This window comes from Melospiza georgiana, chromosome 1 (genome assembly GCF_028018845.1).
Source record: "Melospiza georgiana isolate bMelGeo1 chromosome 1, bMelGeo1.pri, whole genome shotgun sequence".
Lineage (NCBI taxonomy): Eukaryota > Metazoa > Chordata > Aves > Passeriformes > Passerellidae > Melospiza > Melospiza georgiana.
This window is the reverse complement of record NC_080430.1, coordinates 141,459,567-141,480,650: the sequence shown is the minus strand read 5'-3', so window position 1 is coordinate 141,480,650 and position 21,084 is coordinate 141,459,567. Positions and strand designations below refer to the sequence as shown.

General features: G+C 39.1%; 1 protein-coding gene across 2 annotated transcripts; it reads left to right on the top strand.

Annotated features, from left to right (window-relative positions):
• Positions 1-2,067: 2,067 nt before the first annotated feature.
• On the top strand, positions 2,068-19,489 carry EBAG9 (estrogen receptor binding site associated antigen 9). 2 transcript variants are annotated; one of them, XM_058024532.1, is made up of 8 exons: positions 2,068-2,166; positions 7,053-7,228; positions 8,129-8,226; positions 11,592-11,670; positions 11,874-12,032; positions 13,930-14,037; positions 15,053-15,144; positions 18,960-19,489. In XM_058024532.1, the coding sequence occupies exons 3-8, from the start codon at positions 8,144-8,146 to the stop codon at positions 19,078-19,080; spliced, it is 642 nt and encodes a 213-aa protein (XP_057880515.1). In that variant the 5' UTR covers positions 2,068-2,166; positions 7,053-7,228; positions 8,129-8,143; the 3' UTR covers positions 19,081-19,489. The 2 variants fall into 2 exon arrangements, with proteins under 2 accessions (XP_057880515.1, XP_057880506.1); XM_058024523.1 differs by lacking the exon at positions 7,053-7,228.
• Positions 19,490-21,084: the final 1,595 nt, after the last annotated feature.

Genomic DNA, 21,084 nt, shown 5'->3' with positions numbered 1-21,084 from the left:
CATCTGGGAGCTTAGTTTTGGTGTCTTTTGGTCCTTTGCACTGCACCAGATGTAATCCTGGTCCATTTTCTTGTAGCCACTAAATTTCCCAAATTTCTTTTATTTTCTCCTCCAATTGCAATTCTTTTGATGGTATCTCCATTCCAGAGTGTTTGTAAGTCCTTCTTATCTGTGTTGGCCTTCAGCGGGGATCAATTTTGGGAAGCTTTGCTGGATGTGCCTGCACTTGATGGCATATGGCCTGCCTTTGATGGCTTTGACTTTGGGGAAGATTTTTTTCTTTTTTTTTAAGTCTCCATGCCATGTCCCTCATACCTTCCCCTCCAAGTTATGTCTTCCTCCTTGACTTTTTCCCCTGCTTTTGCAACATCCGTGAGCTTACTTTTGGCCTCTTTTGGTCCTTTGCACTGCACCTGAAATAATCCCAGTCCATTTTCTTGTAGTCACAAAGTCTTGATTTTCTGGATTTTTTTTTTTTTTCAATTGCATTCCATTTGATCCTATCTCCTTTCCAGAATGTTTGTAAGGCTTTCTTTTCAGTTTTGTAAGATTTCACTTCCTGTCCTAAAAGGAAATCAAATTTCCTTTCTTTTTTCATAAGAAAGGAAATGTTAAAATTCTCCCTTCTCATTTTGTTATATTCCCTTCTTAATATATATTTTGTAATGGCATAACCAGTATGTGTTCTGGAAGGAATTGTAACTGGCTACTTTTACAGCCAGACCTTTCCCAGCGTTTCATGCTTTTCAATTTGCTTTTCTGATTTAATGTAGATGAAGGTTTTCTTTCAGTTTCTGCTTAGGTAGAAAGTTATACTGAAAGGTATACCTCAGCTACACTAATACTTTCGAAATGGTTTTGATGTTAAAGCCAGCATTGCATATATGTTTCTCTTATTGAAGCTGGATTCTGCAGGCGTAAGGGTGTAAATCCCCACCTCAACATAATAGAACCGCTTCCCCTAAGCTTGGCCACAATCATGTCCTGACTTGCTATGCTCTCTACTGATCTTGGACCAGTGCAGACTCACTGGCTTGTCCTTAGATCTGCCTCATCACCACAAACCTGCCTGCTAGTCTGGAGTCTGAGCTGCCCCCAGATCACCCCTCCTGTGTCCTGTGTGGCAGGGTCCTTGCCCCATGGTCAGATCATGTTTTTCCTCCTTGTCCTTCTGGGACCTGTTTCCTGATGAAGAGTTGTGGAAATGCAGTCATGGTGTCTGTTAGGGCATGGGAAAAGGGAAATGAAGGAACTCTATCTGATACCAGTGCCTCCTCACAAGAGCCATCATCCTTCATCCATCTCCTCACTGCCCGACACACACAGGGAACACAGCATCTGAGTAAATCCCGTGGCAGGAAGTCTTTATTGGAAGATATTTTAAAACCACACAAAGAACTGAGTGCTACAGCTTGGAGTTGAGTTGAAAGGAGTGCTTTATTAGTGCTGCTCTAGAACTGACTAGATTTCCATGGGAGAAAGAGACAAACATCCCCCTTACCTCACCTTCCGAGTGTAACACAACTGGAGGTTTACACGAAGCTCTGGAATGCCTTAACATTAACCTTAACACCACTTAAGCAGCCATTAAAATGGACAAGCAGTTGGTGAACAAACTGGGACACTGGGGTAGCACCTGTCAGAAGCGATATCAAACCATGTTTGTTTTTTAGTAACATCCAAGTTTACAGCTCAGCATTCTATCGACCACAGAGGAACACCTTTACTGCCACGTGTGCAGCAACCCGATGCGGTTGCAGTCCAACGCCTTCTTCTCGCAGTTCCCCGGAAGGGCAAAGAGCCGGCTCAGACCTCCCCCAGTCCTGTGGGGGCGGGAGGAATGCGGACGGGGGAGGTCGCGGGCCGCTGGCGGGGCGGGCCGCGGGCAGCTCGGCACGGCGGTGCCCCAGCCGCTGCCCCAGGCGCTCGGACGGCCCGGGCTGCCCGCGGCCCGAGCGGCGCTGCCGGAGCGGAGCGCACGGGGGGCGGCGCGGCCGGAAGGGGCGGGCGTGTCTCCCGGGTGACGGGGCCGAGATGGCGGCGCGCGAGGCGGCGGCGGAGCGGCGCGGGCCCGGCTCTGGATGAGGGGCGGCCGCAGGCTGCGGGAGCGGCCGCCTCGGCCCCTGGAGCCCCGCGACCCCCGGCGAGGCCTCCCCGCCGGGGCAGGTGAGCGGGAGGTGTCGGTTCCTACGCTGCCGAGTGCCGCTTCCGCCTTGCTGGGCAGGGGCCCGGTCCCGGCGCCTTTTCTCCCGGGGCAGAGCTGCCCGCGCGGTTCTCCGGCAGCAGCGCCGCCGCCCTGCTCTGCCCCGTGCTCGGGGCGCCCCGGCCCCGCGGCCCTCGCCCAGCGGCGCGGCTGCTTGGCCGGCCCGGGAGCGGCAGGCCCGCGGCCTCTGCCCGACCGCTCGGGGCCTCTTCCGGGGCGAAGTGGGGGGGATCTCATGGACTGCGAAGAACACGATGTGGCAGACAGGCAGCGTTTGGGGACAGAGGGGCTTCGCACCCTGTGGGAAAGGGCGAGGGTACACGCCTGTCAGAGCTCGTGATGGGATGGCATTGCTTGGGGTTACCTACTGTTTACGCTGACGAGCAAATTTAATAATACATAGAGTAAAAATTCCTTAGCATGGTTTTAAATACTTCAGAATCTCTAACAGCTCACAGAAAAATTAAGTGCTACTATTTGGTTTCAGTGCTGTCTCTAATAATATTCAAGACTCGGCTGGTCAGTAGCCGCGGTAGGGCACTGCTATTTGGTCCTGAATTCACAGTGTAAGTGTCCAAGTTGCATCTCTAGTGAAAAATGGCACAGCTTGCTGCTTTATAGCTCTATGGAGCTTTATTTCTGTGGAAATACACATGTGCACTGCAGAAACTTCTTTAGGCCGTCTTGTAGTGTTGTTGTTTGTAAATAGCTGGTGCTCGTCAAGACAGGCATTGCAAGATGATTTTGTAGTAGTAACAACGAGTGTGTTAATTTGTTGTCTCTGGCATTGCATATAGTTACAGAAAACTTAGGTCCGGGATGGCAAATAAGGAGTGGAACAGAACTGGGGTCTCTTAAACTCTGGTTCTATGTCTGAGAACTTCAGTTTTGTGAAGTGAGTTACATGAATTAGGGCATTATGTAAATGACTTGTTGCAAAGTTATGAAGTGAATGAAGTTATAATGTAGTCTCACAAGATTGTGTTACCTCAAGCTGTATTCTGTATGCTGGTTTTCACAAGACAGTGGCATATACAGGTAAAGAATTGTCAAAGAATAATGGTAGACATAAACTTTCTATCTTAACTAATACTGCATTGAAGAGTATAATTTATTGTAATTCAAGACATAAAGCTTCAGGAGTTCACATTAGTGAGGTTGTAGCTATATTCAGTTTCTTGGAGAGGACCTTTCAAAAAATTCTATCCTTACCACTGAAACTTTGCTAGGGTATTGTCACCAGCTGTTCTGGTGACAACACGAAAGCACTACTGAACCAGTATGGATTTTTGGTGCTGACAAATGTAAACACTCAAGGCCATGTTAGTCTTAAGTCCTAGGAAATGAATTTCTTGTTTTGCTTTAGGAGGGTGAAGCATTTCTCATGTCTCCTTATGTAAATTGGAGGGGAGCCTTTCAGTTTCAGACAAATTATTTTAAGCATCATCGTCTGGTTATTTATCTAGCTGTGTTTAATATGGGCTAAAATCACTGATTCCAAGGTGTGTTTTTGTTTACATTCCAGAGTTACAAGTGAGCTGATCTGAAAGAAAGCTGATGTGGCAGTAGAATATGAGTTCACTAGGATGAAAGAAGTTTCTAAAATAATTTTAGTGTCCCAAAGTGACTTTATTTTAGAATTGACTCTGTCTGTAGAGATCCTGTTTAAGTGGTATTTGTGTGTACAGTTAGATATGAAAGAGGAAGTGTTTCTCCAGGTGCCAGTGTGCTTATTGTACAGTGATAAACAGTGAGAGTCTTGCCTATTGCACCATAGTTGGTGAACCAGTCCTCCTGAGGTGGACTATGCTGGCTACGTTCAGTGAAGTCAGAGGTGCCAGGAGTTCTAATGAGGCTGCTGTTGCAAGCTGTAAAAATGTTCAATAAAATTCTGAACTTTGCCTCCCTTAATTCTGTTTCCTTTATGGGTCCCTATAATGTTTGAGTTTCCTCATTCTTCTGACTAGGTTCTAAAGTGTATAACTTCTCATGGCTGTTGTCTTTTAGTCCTTTCTGGGCTCATGTTCCATGTGAATACCTGTTGTGACTTTTTACCAGTGGAAGACAGTATGAGATGCACAAGTCAAACTCCAGCTAAATTTGGTGTCTGTTACAGAATTGCTGAGTTGACCATGAGTATTAAATTGATTAGGATTCATGTCTTGATTTATTTGCTTGTTTATATCTGTTGTAATGGAAGTTCAGTTGACCCTAAGTCTCATAAATGTAACAAAGCAATTCCAGTAGTGGGAGAAGGAAATCTATCCTGTTTTATAGATGGAAAGTTGAGGCATGAGGTGTGATACACAGAAGGATGTATCAGGCTGGCAGACAACCCTTACCAGATTTTCTGAATTTTAATTCAGTATTTCACATTTGCCTCTATCTGTTAAGAAATGTTGTAGGATTCTTGATGTAGCACTGCAACTTTGCATTATGTGTCTTTCATCCTGTGTTATAATTGACTGCTGATACAGTTGTGGTTCCTTTTGGGAATGTTTATCAAGGAAAGGCTTAAGAAAACAAGGACGGTTGTGGCCTGCCATTTAGCATTACACTGTCAGTATTTTTCCCAGGAGAAAGAGAAGGTACATGGCTGTGCTTCTTTCCAACGTCTGAGAAAGATGGACAAGAAGAGGATAAAAAAGTTGTTTCAGTTCAGTTTAGTATAATGGTATCATGTGAATTAAGTTTGCAGTGAACTGAGGAAAATTTGGGTTCTGTGTACATCTGTATTCATACAACTGCTTCCGAATATAAAATGGTTTAGCTTGAGAAATTTAATTAACATTAAAAAACTTCCAAGCACAAAAGAACCCAACCCAGAAGGCACCAAACAAAACTCAAAACCTTTAGCAAACCTTTAATTTTTCAGGTAGTGCTGTTCTTAGAGCAACAATGCTCACATTTCAAGTGCTGTTTCAGACAAAGGGGAAAATGCTTGACTTTTCCTTACCTTAAGACAATAATTGGTTCAAGATTTTGTTTTAAATTAATTTATAAAAATAATATTAATTAAATAAATACATATATATGGCTTCATATCATAAATAGAATAAAAAGCAGGTACATAGAGGAAAGTTCTTTTTAAAGGTAAATTATTGCTAACACTACTATGGCTGGCTGATAGCATATTGTTGACAAAACTGGCTGTGCATCTGACAGTTTATAGTGTAGGGAGCTTAACTGGGAAGACTGCAGTCAATGCTCAGAAAAGAGGTGGGCAAAACAGTACTTACTATCTTAAATCACAAACAAAACAAACTTACTATCTTAAATCACAAATGGTTGGAAGAGGCCTCCAAGGTCCTCAAGTCCAGCCTTTGAAGGGCCTAGTTCTAGCTCAGCTGAAATGAAATCTCTATCACAAATATGTGAACTGGCCATGTGTCTCATTGTAACTCTGAAATCTTTGCCTGACACATGGAAGGTGGAGAGGTGCAAGTTATCTGATTGTCATGGGCATAATGATAGATGCTGAGCTCTGCCAGATGGGCATACTGGTGGTACTGGAAATATAGTCACTCTTACCTGGGAATGACCTGGGAAATGGATTAACTTTTGGTGATTAGTTCTTGTGGACTTCACAAGTCCACTGACTCTGCAAGCCAGAGTTCTTGTGGATTGTGCTTTTTTTCAATTGTTCAACTTTATATTGAAAACTCAATACAGGATACAATTCGATATATGAAAAAATGGTGAGTTGAAAATATATGTATTGGTAAGTGACACACTTGAACATTGTTCTGGTTTTAGTTTTTTGTTCTAGTTTTAGTAATCTTCCTAGTTCCTTGACTTTAGGCACAAATAATATTGAGTCTGCAAAGGTTTTTGGTGGCTTCCTAAAACAGCCATCTCAGTCAGTAGTTAGGAGTTTTTTAAATTCAGGGTCTGTGTGTACTGTCCAGTGTAGCAGTTAGATAGCCTGAATGAGGGAAAAGAGCTTTTACTCTTGCTCATACTGAGTACTGTTCTGCTGCTTCCCTCCTGCCCCCCAAGCTGATAAAAGAGTGAATTCTGGTAGAGTGGAGTGAGCTTCCAAACAGGCTTTCTTTCAGAAAAGATGTACCTTTATAATAATTTCAGCAGTCACATGCTCTTCATGCCTCACATCCTAGGCAGATAACTTCTAGCTGCCTTTCATAAAAATAACATTTTCTTTCACCAATTCAGTGTTAGTTTGCAATAATTTCTACCTTTAGGATAGAGAACTTTCCATCTTACTACTGTTCACTCTTTCACTAACTTCCATTATTTCCTAATCATTTAAATTCTTGACTGATGCATTTTTCTGTAATCTACATATTGTTAACATTGCTCATTCTAAAAGGTAAGGAAGTGCTTGAGCATAATATGAAATAATGGTCCAGTCTTTTAAACTAAAAGCTAAATATGTCTGACAATGTCTGTTCTTGCTTCTTTGTGGGAACTGACTGCTTGCTAATTCTATTAGATAAAGAGCCAATCCAACCTTGTATAAAGTTCTCTACATTTTTAAGTCTCCCATGAAATGAAATGTGATAACACAAATATTGAAGTAGAGGTGAAACGTGTCCTGTGAAGCCTTTCTCCTGAGCTACAGCTTGGTAGTGCAGTCTGTAATTTGGTGATTACTGCTAACTTAAGCCTTTCATTTTGTAGTAAAAGGGCCTGTTTATCAGCTCCCATATGATTTTTCAGTAGCAGAAAGTCCTGTCCTGAACTACATGTAAAGCACTATTTCCAGTACTATATTACTATGGTGTTTAATAATAGTTATGTTATCTAGCAAATGAGCACCAATAAAAATACATCTATGCTCCTTGAAGCTCACAAATCCCATTGTGTACCTTTTTAATAAAATCCTCAGGACAGTATTGGAGCAGCCTACCTAATGATCCACCTTCCTGACTCTTCCTAACTTAAAGCCTGGAATATAAAAAGTGATTTAAATGCCATAGCATATTTGAAATCAAGCTGTCCTTCCATGGAATACTCATGGCCTGAGGAAAATGTCACAGGGCTGCCTTCTCTTCTCACCAGAAGGTATGTTAAACTTGCAACAGAGTATGTTGTTACAAGTGTAGATGTTTATAATGCAAAGCTATTTCTGAAGCCTAACCTCTTACTCTTTACTCTGAAATGTTCACCTATAGGAGAGAAAAGAGATCCTTGAATTCCAGCAGGTTTTTCTGAGTCAGTCTGTAGTTATTCAAGGTGGTATGTTGGAATGATGTGATGTGATAAATATAAATTCTCTAGATTATCAAATTGTCACTGAAAAAATAGCTACAAACAGAAGTGGCTTCAGCCAAAGATGAATTTTTTCTTTTCTGTGTTTGCTATCATGATCCAGTCAGGCAGAGAAATATCAGTAACTCTGTGGGTTAGCTGGTGCAGTAGTTCACACAGGATGAACACTCTTTTTTTGATGATGATTTTTCAGTGAGACTAGTTCTAAAATAAGCAGTGTTCTCATCATACATTTCCATCAAAATGGAAGGCAGATTTAAACAGCTAATTATGGAATTTCACCTAATGACTAAATCTATAATTTGTATATGCATGATATGCTCAAGCAAGCAAGAGCTTCTCTCTGGTGAGTACTCTGTTTTGCACTGCCACTGTTCAGTGGAGTGTCTGGAACAGATCAGCTGCACAGGCACTGCAGATGGTTGCCTACACTTCCCCTTTAGGAGTGTCTTTAACTGTGACTCTACCTGTGATTTGGTGCTGTTTCTTTAAAGGTCATATATAGTAGGTACTTGTATTACATCAGTGAAAGATCCTGATAGTATGCAGGTAGCGTCTTTGCTCCAAGTACTGCTCTCTTTCCCTGCAATAAGTTTCACTGACTGCTCCTTGCTTAGTAGCAACTAAGGCAATTGGCTTTAGGTACTGTATAAAGTTGTATAATCCTCTGCATCTAACTTTTTTCTTTTGCAGGAAGGGTTTCTTACCATGGCCATAACACAGTTTCGACTCTTTAAAGTCTGTACTTGCCTGGCAGCAGTGCTTTCGTTCATTAAAAAGTTAATATGCAGGTAAGCAAGTCTTACTTAATTTGGTTGCCTTTTTTTTTTCAATTTTTTCAATTACAGATTCTTGCACTTCTGCCCTTCCCCCAGCACCAGCCACCACTTTTACCAGCTCTGATTTTACTAATTGCAAAACAATCAACACAGATGAAAACTAAATTGAGTGAATTCTTTAATTTGCTATTTGTTCAGAGTTCCAAAAGTCTGTGTAGTGTATTTGTGAGTGTATTTTGTTGTATGGTGGCTGAATAAGGTTTTATAAACAGCTATGACAGGGTTTTAAAATGGCTTTTAAAACTATTCCATGACAAACTTGAAGAAAAGCTGTGCTGCACAGTTTTGAAAAGTGCTTAGCAAGTGATACTTTGTGTTTCAAGAGATTCAGTTAATGGGAGCATCCACTCTGTCATCCGTCAGTAGGCTGTCATTACAAATGTAGGCAGTTCTCATCCTGTTTGTCAAAAACAATTGCCTGAGACTTGAGATTCTTCTGCCTATTGAAGATTCTTTCAGAAGTTTGGAGGACCGCGATTAAAGTTCAAGGAATGGCTTTTTTTTTCTTTTTAATGATGAAGAATGGTTTATTTTTTACACTCTTTTAAGTCATATGTGGTGTTCTTTTGAGTTGTAGACTCATGAATACTGCAGTGTAGTACTTTGAAGCAATCTAAAAATCCTCAAGAGTGAATGTGGAGTAGTAGAGTTCAGTGATACAGTAGTAGAGTACCTGAGGCAATTCTTGGCACTGTGCTGTCATATGAACTGCTGTGCTTCCTGCCACTTCTGCAGCATGTTGTTTACATAAACAAATACCTATCTAGAGAAATGTATTCTCTTTTTCTGTATGATGACAATTACTTTCCCAGTGAGGATTAAAGTGTATGCAGAATATGTGGTAGACACAAAATAACTGCTTATTTCCTCTTCACCTTTACTTATTCCAAGAATAAGAGGAAGCTCTTGAGTTGTTGGTAACAACTCACTTACAGATCTAGTGAAGCATTAAAAGGATACATTTTAACACTGCATACAGTGATATAGATGTCAACCTTAGTTCTGTGATTTGAATTCCAAATTAAATTAAGAAAACTTGCTGTTCAAGTTCTGAAAGAAGTCAAAACAGAGTTGATCATAACTTCTGTATTATGTGGATCCTTAATTTCTCAAATTATATTTTTTATAAGCAGATAATTGTTTTCTAAGTGTAGTGACAATATTTTCATTCGTTTTTCCAACTTGTAAATGACATATTATCTTGAAATGAACAGCTGAGAAACTGTTTCAGAGTACATTAAGTACTCTGAAACAGTACTTTATTTGCTTAATAACAATTAGATAAAGAAATGAAAATTAAGTTTTTCACATAAGCACTGGATAACATTAATTCAGACCACTAACTACAGATGTTTCTTCTGGTCACTGTCATCTGCAAAGTGTAGTTTGATAAATTTTGTTTTCCTGTAATGCACCCCTCGATATAACTATGACTAATTTTCAGCAAATGTGATTTAATTAAACGTGCATTTTAATTCAATGGATATGAGCTTAGTACTTACTTAGATTACATAGTTTACATTAGATTTTCATTTGAGCAAGTGCCTGTAGAGACTGTGCAACTTTTTAGGCAGCATAGAGCTTACAAATAGTACTAGTCCTTTCTTTAGTTAAATCTCTTCTTGATAAATAACAGACTGCCTGAATCCATCTTTCAGGAAATAAAATGTGTAAGTATAAGAAGAGATGACACTTCCTTCCATTTAAAATATCTAATTATCTCCAACTGAGAAATCTGAATACTACTTATTCCTAAGGAGAAACAAATCCAATAATTTTTGAGGCATTTGGCATTCAGAGCAGTGATCAGTATCTGATGGTGGCTGTGGAGCAGCTGTTCCTCTAAGCATCTTGTTCCCTTCCTAGAGGAAATGGAGATCTGTAGCCTGCCTTGGTGCTGCTCTGTGTACTATATTCTTTCTGATGTTGTATGACAAAAGCTCTTTCCTCCTACCTCCAGCCCTGTTACCATTTTGACTTGATTAATGTTGTTACAAGCTGCTTGCTTGTCTCATAGCTCATATAGAGAAAGTCAGTGCAGAAGTGATGGCTTGTAATAGTATTAAATGTAAATAGTATTAAGGGTGTCTGTGTTGTAGAGATCTGAAGGAAGTTGTTTCCAAGCTTGGATTTCCTTTAGAGATGTCCAGTAAATCTTGTCAACCAGAAGTCTCTAATGTGTTTGAGGGAACAGTGTTCTCACTTTCCTTTACCCCTAAAATCTGTTGCTTTTCAGACTTGAAGGAACAGTTTATAAAGCGAGTAGAGTTAATTATATAAAACTTGAAAATTTGATTATAGCACCTGACCTTGTCTAAGGAGGAATATTGGTCTAGAGTAGAAAAAATATTTCTAGTCACTCACCAGCCTATAGCAGAGGTCATATGACAAGCAATTCAGCTAGTCAGTTGGTAGTATGTTCTCTAATACTAAAACTAATGGATAGAAACTAGAAATTGAAGTTTCCCGGTTTATTCTCATCAGTTGTAAGAAAAAAACATTCAATTTCCCAAGCTACATAAGGTCAGTTTCATGACTGCTTTGCTGTAGGACCTTACATTCTTTGTGGAAAACATAAATGTGAGTCTGAATTGCACTCTGTTGTGTTGTAAGGTGTTAAAATACAGTGAATGTCAGCTAAGAATATTTTAATTATTCTGATCTTTGTATGTCATGAAGTAGATATCTAGATAATTTATTTGCAATGCATTAGTGTTGTTTTAAATTAAAATTATTTTATATGGTTGCTGAAATGCATTGAAATGGTATTCTTTACGTAGAAGCGTGAATTGAAGCTATTAACTTGCATAATCTTGTATTACCTCTGTTTAGAATTTGAAGAAAAAAGAGCTTCAGAGGGGCTTTCAAATCAAGCAGCTTAGAAAGCTATTTGTTAGACACAGCTTAAAGTTTAAGACAAATAGAAAAATTTCTCATTTTACAGTAGAAACGGCTCTTTTGCAAGTATAGATTGTTAGTGCTTGCTTCATAAGCACTGACAGTCTAAAAATTGTGACTGAATTATGCAGATGAGTTAGTCCATTTTCATGTTTCTTAGAAGTATTTCTCTATTTCACTGCAATTAGAAAAGTAAATTGCACTTTGATATTCTTGTGAAAACAACTTTCAATTCATGATGAAATTCCTTTGCTTAGCTGACTTTTAGTGACAGTAGTTAATACAAAGGTAATGGAAGCACTGAATGTTTTAGCCATGACTATTTTCAGTAGTGCTGTTCTCAGACTTCCTTTTTTGTTTTTTTTAAACTTAGTGCTCATATTTTCAGAGCTTGGAGGAATCCTACATTTTTTTTTCAGGTCTGGAAGAGGGCGAAAGTTAAGTGGAGACCAAATAACTTTGCCAACCACAGTGGATTATTCATCTGTTCCTAAGCAGGTAAATGTTAAAGTGGTAGGTGACTTAATCCCATAACAGGGTGATTATAGAAGTCCTACAATATTGAATTGGTATATATCCAAGAAATATATCATATAATGTGATATATGTGATACAGTATTAAGTATATATCTTAGCAAGTTATAAAAAGACAAGATTTTACCTTCAGATAATATTAATTTGTACCATATTCTTACATTCAGCCTGAAGTAGAAGACTGGTCTTCATGGGATGAAGATGCACCTACAAGTGTGAAGATTGAAGGTGGCAATGGTAATGTGGCTGCTCCACAAAATTCTTTGGAACAAATCGAACCTGATTATTTCAAAGATATGGCACCAACTATAAGAAAAACTCAAAAAGTAAGTATTACATTTTCAACTATATTTATGGAGGGTCTTCCTTGCTTTAAAATAAAAGCAAGTAAATTGGCAACTTACAGAAGGTGCTGTTGGTAAATGAGAATAGATGTTTGTGTGTAGTTTATCATGTTTAATTTTAAGACATTTGAGATCTTAACAATTGTGATGCTATCAGATGTTTACATACTTAGTCTTCATGTTATTGGAAACTTATGAATAGTTTCATACTCTAAAAGTTCTTGGAAGTATAGTGGGAGAACCCTCTAGTCATTTGTGCTCATATCCTTATTTGAACAAAGACATTCAATGCCTTGCTCTATTGAAGTCTGAGGGAGCAGCCCTGCTGTTTCAGAAAACAATGGTTAATTGTTTCACCAAGTTATATTGGGGAGGCTGGAATTAGGGAACTGGTTTCAAAATAGTTTGTTCTTCAGATATCCATTTTAACTGGAGACAAGACAGGAGGGCGTCTCTAGAGGAGCATCAAGGTTGTAAATAAATGCTGATTAAAATCTGGTGATTGCAGGTTTTGTTTCTATTTGTGAATCTTTCAGCTGGGTACTTGCAGATCTTTGAATCAATTGGAGAAACCTCACAAGTACTGGAATAGGTTACCAGAATTGTGCAGCCTCCATCTCTAGAAGCTTTTAAGCCCCACGTGGAAAAGCCCTAAGTACTTTCATCAGCTTTAAAGTGACAGTGGTTTGAGGAGGAGAATGGATTACAAACCTCCTGAGGCCCCTTCAAACCTGAATCTTCCTGTGGTCCTGTGAACTGGAGGTGATCCTGGTGTCAGCTTTCTGTACATTCAGAGTCTTCTAAGGATTTTGCTGTCCCAAAATCTGAGGAGTAGAAGAGGGCTAGGGAGAGGTAGATTTCTTCTTCATATCTACTGACATTTTTTGCCTCATAGAATGCACTTCAGGTTCAGAACAAAACTGAGGAAGAGTCCATGCTAAACACTGGGTTTCTATTAAATATCTCTCTAGGGATTACTGCAGGCACTGTAAAAAACATCCCTGTTAACTTGGCCAAATTACCACCATTCAGTATGAATTTATGTTTATTTCCACTGAATGTCTCAATACAAACCCTGAGATTTGAGGTACAGTCTACTCATGCTGTCACTCATCTATACTGATCTATTTGGAAATAGAACCTCAGTCAAAAAACAGTCTGTCATTGACCAATAAGACAATAAGATTGTCTAGTCCTCTTTCCTTTCTTGGATTGGTACAAGCATGCAGGCAGTGGAACTGTGGATCTGCCTCATTGGGAAGCAGAAGAGGCTCGAAGTAGGCTAAACAAAGTTTCTGCCTTGTGCTCAAGACAAGTGAAAAGGTTATGTGATCTTGGCAACTGTTTTGGGAAAAGCACTGCTTTCCAGCCAAATCAGTACAGAGCTTACTAGTAAATGTTGACAGAAAATTTGCAGCTATTGAAACTGCACAGATAGTGGAGTAGTTGAGAGAGCTGACATTACAGTGCAGTACAACTGTGCAGACAGCACTGTCCTCAAAAGTAGTAGCTTTAAGTGACCTGTCACTGAAGCAGGATTTCTCCAAGCAATTTGTCACATAATTGGTAGCTTTTACGAGTACTGGAGATGTGGCTGTTTGAATTGTGATTCTTTGTTCCCATTCTCTGTCTTGATACAGTCACAGGTTTCTATGTGACTAAAGAATATGCTAGTGGGGGGAGGAGGAGTTCTTGTCTTTTGTATTTATCTTTCACTTACAAGTTCATTTTGCTGTGCAGCTTTAAGAACCTGGCCAGGTTTAAGACACAGTGAGGTGTTGTGTAGCTGAACCTTCATGGACAGAGAGTTATATGACCAAGGAATCTCTGCAGTGCTTTAATCTACCACTTCTTTGTTCCTTTTTTTGAATATTTTCAGATAGTTATTAAAAAACGAGAGCCTTTAAATTTTGGAATTCCAGAGGGAAACACAGGATTCTCTAGCAGATTAGCAGCCACACAAGATATTCCTTTTATTCACCAATCTGTAAGTATGCTTTAAGTATTGATCTTGTATTTGTCAGTTAAATGATATTCTCTATGGGAAGGAATAGTCTGCCTAAGGTGTGCATTGTGGGAAGTAATTGGAATAGTTGGGGATGTAAATTTTTTTTAAATGGAGTGAAGAATGAAGTAGTCCAATATGTTCTGCTGAGAAACTTGACAGATCAGTGATAAAAAGGTAGGAAGCTTCCATATACTTATGGACTTGCGAATCTGCTAAAGCAATGAACTGGAAGTTTTGGATTTTACTCAGTAAGTTACTAACAAAAGAGTAGAAGGCTTTTTTGAAAACCTCTATGTTACCTTTGCTTTATTGCTTTGGACCCATTTTTAACCTTCTGCTTCTCCCTTTTTGTGTAGGGATTGTAGTGTGGCAGTCTCCTAATTTTTCCTCCTTAGCCTTTGAAAAATTTGTCTAGTTGCCTAATGACCTGGCCAGTTAGCAGGAGATGCTCTCCCTCCCTTGCCCTTTGCCTTTTTTAACAGTGTTTCTCTTTTGATAAACGTTGTGCAAAAAAGGGTACAGGCAGGAAGCAGTACAGAATGGTCATACCACCTCCTTGCACTGTCTTTTATGAAAATAGTTCAGGAAAGGACTTTTAGTGAGTAAAAGTGTCACTCAGCTGATACTGGACATAAAAACAAGTGGATGTACGTGTTGGTTTGTCCATGCAACTGCCAGAAATCTTTTACATTATCTACTCATTTAATCTGCTCAATCTGTCTTCCTCTTGCTAAAAATGCACTCCACTACTTCCTTCCTGTCTTTGTCCAAAAAAACCCTTTGACAACTGAAAAAGCTCAGTATTATAGCAGAAAGAAAAGCATGGACAGTAAGATGAGAAGCACTGCCATACATCAAATACTTCTGTAAGTCTGAAGCATTAAGGTTAAAAATATGTTAAGGAAACTTTGCTGTCATCCAGGAGCCACTCTGGCAGTCACACACCAGTGTTTTATTTAATTTTTCATGTGCTTAGAACTTCTCTTTGTTTCAGCCTGAACTGGGAGACCTGGATACTTGGCAAGAAAATACAAATGCCTGGGAAGAAGAGGAAGATGCTGCTTGGCAGGCAGAAGAAGTTCTTAGGTAACTGAAATTAATTTAACACTATGTAAAGGTTTTACATGTAAAAGAATCACATTTGTTTATTTGACACCTTCCTGGTGAGTGCCAAGAATTCTTAAACTCCTCTTAAGACAAATTATTTTTATGCATCTAATCTCTGTGTAACTGGTACTCACCAGAAGACATTTTGGATCTAATTAATTTAATAAATGAGATAGTAGAGGACATCTGAAAATCACTGGAACACTGGAACAACACATTAACACATGCACATGCAGGTGCTAAAAAAATGGCCCTCCACCAATCCCAACAATTTATTATGTTCAGATGACATTACTTGATTAGGTAAAATACCACTTGATGTCCTTCTAAAAAGTATCACAACCATGTGCTTAAGGTAAAAATAGTTCAGGATAGAAGGTGAAGTGATAACTATGTTCTTGGAATCCCTGTAGGAGCTAGGCTTTTGTAATCTAACTAAACTAGCTGAACATAAAATCAAAGTCTTGCACAAAGTTAGTGTGAATGCTTCAGCTGTTCAGTTTGTGTTCTTCTTTCCTTTAAGGGGTATGGAGAATAAAGGGATGCAAATTAAGTTTAAGTTAATCATACTCAATGATTTGAACTGGTAGTGACTTACAGTTGTATCAAACTTTACTGCTTGCTACATAGTCAGGTAACCAGCCTCAGACAGCTTTAGCTTCCTAGGCTGTTGTAATTCTACTCATTTCATTACAAGCACATGGCTTCTGTGGTCCACTAGTGAAATAAAGACATGATATAGTCAAAAATCATTCTAAGGAAAATAGGAATTGTGGGGAAAAGAAAAGAGGAATCTGATCAAGTGTTTATTTTAATGTTTTGAAAAATTTACATTTTCAATCTGTGGAATAAGACAACAGGGAAGTTACCAGCTCATTTTCAATGTGCTAATCATAATTAGAATTTATTCAATTTATTATCTCTGTCAGTCTTGCTTTGCAGCAGCTTAACATGTGAAAATAGAGTTGTAATGCAAATATTTTTGTAAACTTTATCCGGTATCGGTGTGTGTACATCTGATCAATATCTTGCTGGTCTTCTTTTTTTTCCTTTTTTTTTTAACTTCATTACTGTTTCAGGTTTTGTACTGAAGTACGAGCTTTGTGATGTGAAAGATGTGCTTTTGGGCTGTTTTGGTTCCACAGATAGTACTTTTTCCTGTAAAGAATATCAATAGACTCAGTAAGATTTTCAATAGCTGTGGTGCAGTGAAAAAACTTTTTTTTTGTTTGTTTTTTTATGGAGAAATGAAACAGCTACTTCTGCTACTGCAGAGGCTGCACTGTATTTACTTAACCCTTGCCACATTCTATTACAGATGGTTTGTCATACATGAATTAGCTATTAAAAATTACCTGGTGTATGTATATGCCAGTTTATTCTTGGAGTGTAAAATTTGTGCAGTGAGTATTTCCAGGATGGGCTAAGTTATATTGTTTGCCAACTGTCAGGTTCATGCTCTAGAATACTTAGGAAGAGCAATCTCTCACATGGTGATAGCAGTGGGGTTTCCCAAAGGCTTTAATTTTTCATAGTGTCATAATATTTGGTTGAACCTATCCTAAAGATTTCAGCCTACCATCTTTACTGTTAAAAGAGTTCAACTCAAATGGTTACTTCTCATAGGGTTTCTTTTTGGCCTCACTAAAAAGTATCAAACTGCAGTTGTTATAGAAGGGATGTGTGTCTAAATACTTGCAGCAGATAAAATATGATTAGAACTCCAGATGTCTATGGCTTACTGCTTGTCCAGCTATGGCTGGCTACCTCTATACAGCTGGTCATTATGTAAGCTGTACCCCAGCTGGGTGAAGTAAAACCTTTGTTTTATTCATGACACAAAAATAACAATGTTTATCTGTAAATGAGTCAAGTCCTGGCTGATTTTTAGCAACATTGATAAAGAAATCCCAACTGGGTTCAGTTTCTCTTGCAGCAGACATCACCGGTGTTTTTAAATCTGACATTTAACATAAAACTTAAGCAAAATATTTAACATAAAACTGGTCAGGCCTGACTCTGTTTTCAACAGAGTGTAGTAAGGAAGTGCAATGGAGTCTCTTAATGATAGAAGTCTGCATCTTGATCTGCAAAATGATCTGAAGATCCTGTGGCCACTATGGTGACTTAATGCCTAAGTGTAACACTTGAAAGAAGCTTGTATAATATTTCAGACTGCCAAATAGAGGACAGTCCTGTAATGTTCCAGAGTGTTAATGCTGACTGTACTCCAGTGGTGCTTTTGGAGAATGAAATGAGTGTGCAGAAAAAGTGAGGGTCTCCCTTAGCCTGCTGTGTCTGGTACCTGTGGGTGCTTAGTAAGACCAGAATAATTTTTGTGTATTAATGGAGTGCTGATCACTTATGCAGAAGTGGGCTGTGTCCTGCTAACTAGCAGTGAAGACTGTCCTGTGGCCTCTGGTGAGTTTATGTATAAGCATAACAGTTGAAATGAGCACATATAGTAAGTCAAATGCTCCCTAGAATTAAGGCATGCAGAAAGTGCTGAAGAGTAGGCTATCAGAGCATGAGAAGTTCCTGTAGTCTCTTTTTTCCCCATTTTCCACAGGTTCTAGGCTGGGATACACTGAAATTTTCCAGTCAGTGGTGAATTGGTATAGTGGATGACAAACTGCGTTTTCAGTTAACTTGAGTTAGTTGGAACTGAGTTTCTTCTGCAAATTTTAGATACCTATCCACAATTCAGACTTTATATTACCAACGAAGTTTTTATCCCAGTGGAAGCAATTGAACTCACACATTTTTAGTTTATAACAGCTACTTGTATTTTTGTTGGCCAGTTGCTGTGTGTGAGGCGAGTTGAAGGTCTGTCTCTGGTAGAACTGAGTGCAGGTTCCCAGACAGTAGAGGGCGTGAAACCACTGCTGTGCACAGGAGCTCTGTGTCCTGTGGGTCACCCTGGGGAGAGAAACAGGAGCTGCCATGATCCCTCCCTTCAGAACGGCTCGTGAACAGCAGCATTAACTACATGGGGCTTTTTGGAACTTTACTGTCTCTGTGTATTGGCTGGTGAAGAAACACAATGCCTCTTCCCTTCTGCATCACTTCAGATACATGGGAAATATAAAAATCTGCCACTGTAATGTGGCAAATATTATTACTCTGCCTATTGCTGCACTGACAGCTCTGTCAGCTGTCAGGTAGAATGTAGAGTAATGGGTGACAAACTCAAAAATATCCCTAAACCAGCAAAAACTCAAAACTTTTGAGCTGCTGCTGAAAGTATTAGATAGATTTGTAGTTTTTCCTCTAGGCCTTGCAACTGTCTTTACTCTCACTGATTCATTTACTCTGAATCTTTGAGAAGCCAGTGGCTTTTAAATTGCTGAATAATTGAACAAATATTACTGCCTAAAGCTAGGTTGGATTGGGTTGGATATGAAAAAGTTATGAAAAGTTATGAAAAAGTTCTTTACCTGGAGTGTGATCATGAACAGGCTCATCAGGGAAGTGGTCACAGCCCCAAGCCCACCAGAATTGTTTGAAGAATGCTCTGAGGCATATGGTGTGATTCATGGGGATGGTCCTGTGTAAGCCAGGAGTTGGACTTTGATGATCCTTGTGGGTTCCAACTCAGAAGATTCTACAATCCTAGATTAATCTGAAAAAAGGACTTCAGCACAGTAAAAGGACTTTTCTGAGCCTAATGACAATAGGCTGATGCTCTGTTTTTATTAGTAATAATAACCTATGTATTGACAGGAACTTAAGGTATGAGCATGCTGAAAATTGCATGTGTGTTATTTAGCAATTTATGTTTTCTTTAATTACAGACAACAGAAGATAGCGGAAAGGGAAAAAAGAGCAGCAGAGCAACAGCGAAAGAAAATGGAGAAAGAGGCACAAAGGCTAATGAAAAAGGAACAAAACAAAATTGGTGTAAAACTGTCCTAACAGAAGCCACACAGCAATGGCAGTGCCAGTGAAAAGAGAATTTCAGCTCCACAAGATACATATTGGTATTGATTTAACTATTTATAGGACTTCAACACACTGCTTGGTTTCAGTGCATTCTTCAGGTCATCTTGGAAGCCAGGATTTTCCCAAAACATCTTGAACTACTAGTATGTAGTTCTTAAAGAAGAAAAGCCCTACAGAAAATCATGCCTTGATGGAATGTTTCCTGCAATAGTTCTTTTCCAGCACCCTTCTTTGCAGCAAGTGATTGACAAGGATGTTGATTGAAAAACACTCTAAATGAACAGCTCAAGCCTAGGGAAAAGAATGTAAATATTGAGTGGTGGGAAATCTACCTGTATTGTCTGTGCTTACCTGAAACATGTAATTAAACAGTTTTAAAGAACCTTTTGTTTCCTGCCTGATAAAAAAGTCTGCTTTTGCTCTTTTATGAAAGTATTTGTAAACACTTGAAAGTTCTCCATGAGAGATCATACTGTGTAGAAGAAAATAATTTATTATGGATGACCTGCAAGTCAAAATGTGCTCCTGGTGGGTTATGCAGCTGAACACTGAAATTGGATTTCTTTGTCACTTGCAGCTTCCTATGCTCCCATTTACACTTGACACTGCATTGACTGCCAGCAGTGGCATCACTACACAGGAGTGGTGCAGCCTACAAAGGGTTGATGCGAATGTAAGGGAGCATTTTAGTCATTTACTTGTATTGGTAAATTTGTATTTCTAGCAGAAATTCTTAAACTTTCTAGAGATAGGAATCCTCACACCTTATAGTTGTTGCATAGTTAGCGTAATTGAGAAGAAAAATTGTGTCTTCTGCTAATAAAGCTAGTGTGAAAATTGTCAGTTCAGTTACAAGCACTTTTCAAACTCCATTTTTTGCACACTTTCTGTATGTGTTTACTTTGTAATTCTCCTGGTGAAGCATGAATGGTGTATGTGCAGTAGAAGGCAACAGTGCTTTAATGAAAAAGTTCAGTGTCTGCTGGAAGGAGATAGGTGGGAGGGCTTGGGGTCTATGTGCTTCATCCAGCCCAGTGCTTCAGTGAATGCTTTTCCCAGGTTCTGTTGTGTGGGTGCTATTACCCTTGATTTGTGGGTTGTATGGATTTCTTGCCTTATGACAGGTGAGTGACATCGGCACATTTTGCACTCAAGACTTGTTTCCTGTTCATCCAGGGACAGCACAGGAAGTGTCAGTTGTAAGAGAATGGGAAGGGGAGGAGGGGGCATGTGACTAGATCTTTCCTGCCTACAAAAATAGAATTTGTAACTAAGTTCTAGTAAGTTCTGGCACAAATTTTGCTTAGAGTGTAAGTAATTTAGAAAACAACACAGTAAGAATTAATTTTAATGGCTTTACTCCCAGAGAAGTTTTTAAAAGTTTTTAAAAAAATGTTTAGTATACTTGTCACATAGGTTCAAATCTTGCACAGGTTAACTGATGTGACAGTAATTTTCAGATGTTAAATTTTGAAATATATTTTGAAGCCAACAATGCCATGCATGATTTCTGCACAAGTCTGGCTGGAGTAGAAGAGATTATTAAGTGCAGACTTCACTGCAGCAGTATGGCAAGCAAATTGCTCCTACTACACCTCCAAAGTATTTGGCAAGGGATGGAAGATGAGAAAGTTTATGAATAAGCTTTAATAACAATCTGTGTTTGTTCTTTTAACAGCACTCAAGAAGCAAGGAGGTACCAGTCACAATTCTTTAACTATTGCTGACACAGGGCAAGGAAACTGGCTATCTACTGCCTATTAAACCTGAAATCATTAGAAGCTATGTCTCATTTTTTAGAAAATTAGTCATTACTGTTGCTATTTTTGAGACAGTATAAAGTAGATGTAAATCAATACTATTTATTAAAAATAACAGCAGGTGGGTGAGTTACTAAGTTGCAAAGAAAGCCCCTTAAGTACATCATGAAAGCACATTTGATCATTGAGCCTTCAGCCATTTTAAAAACCCTTGAGT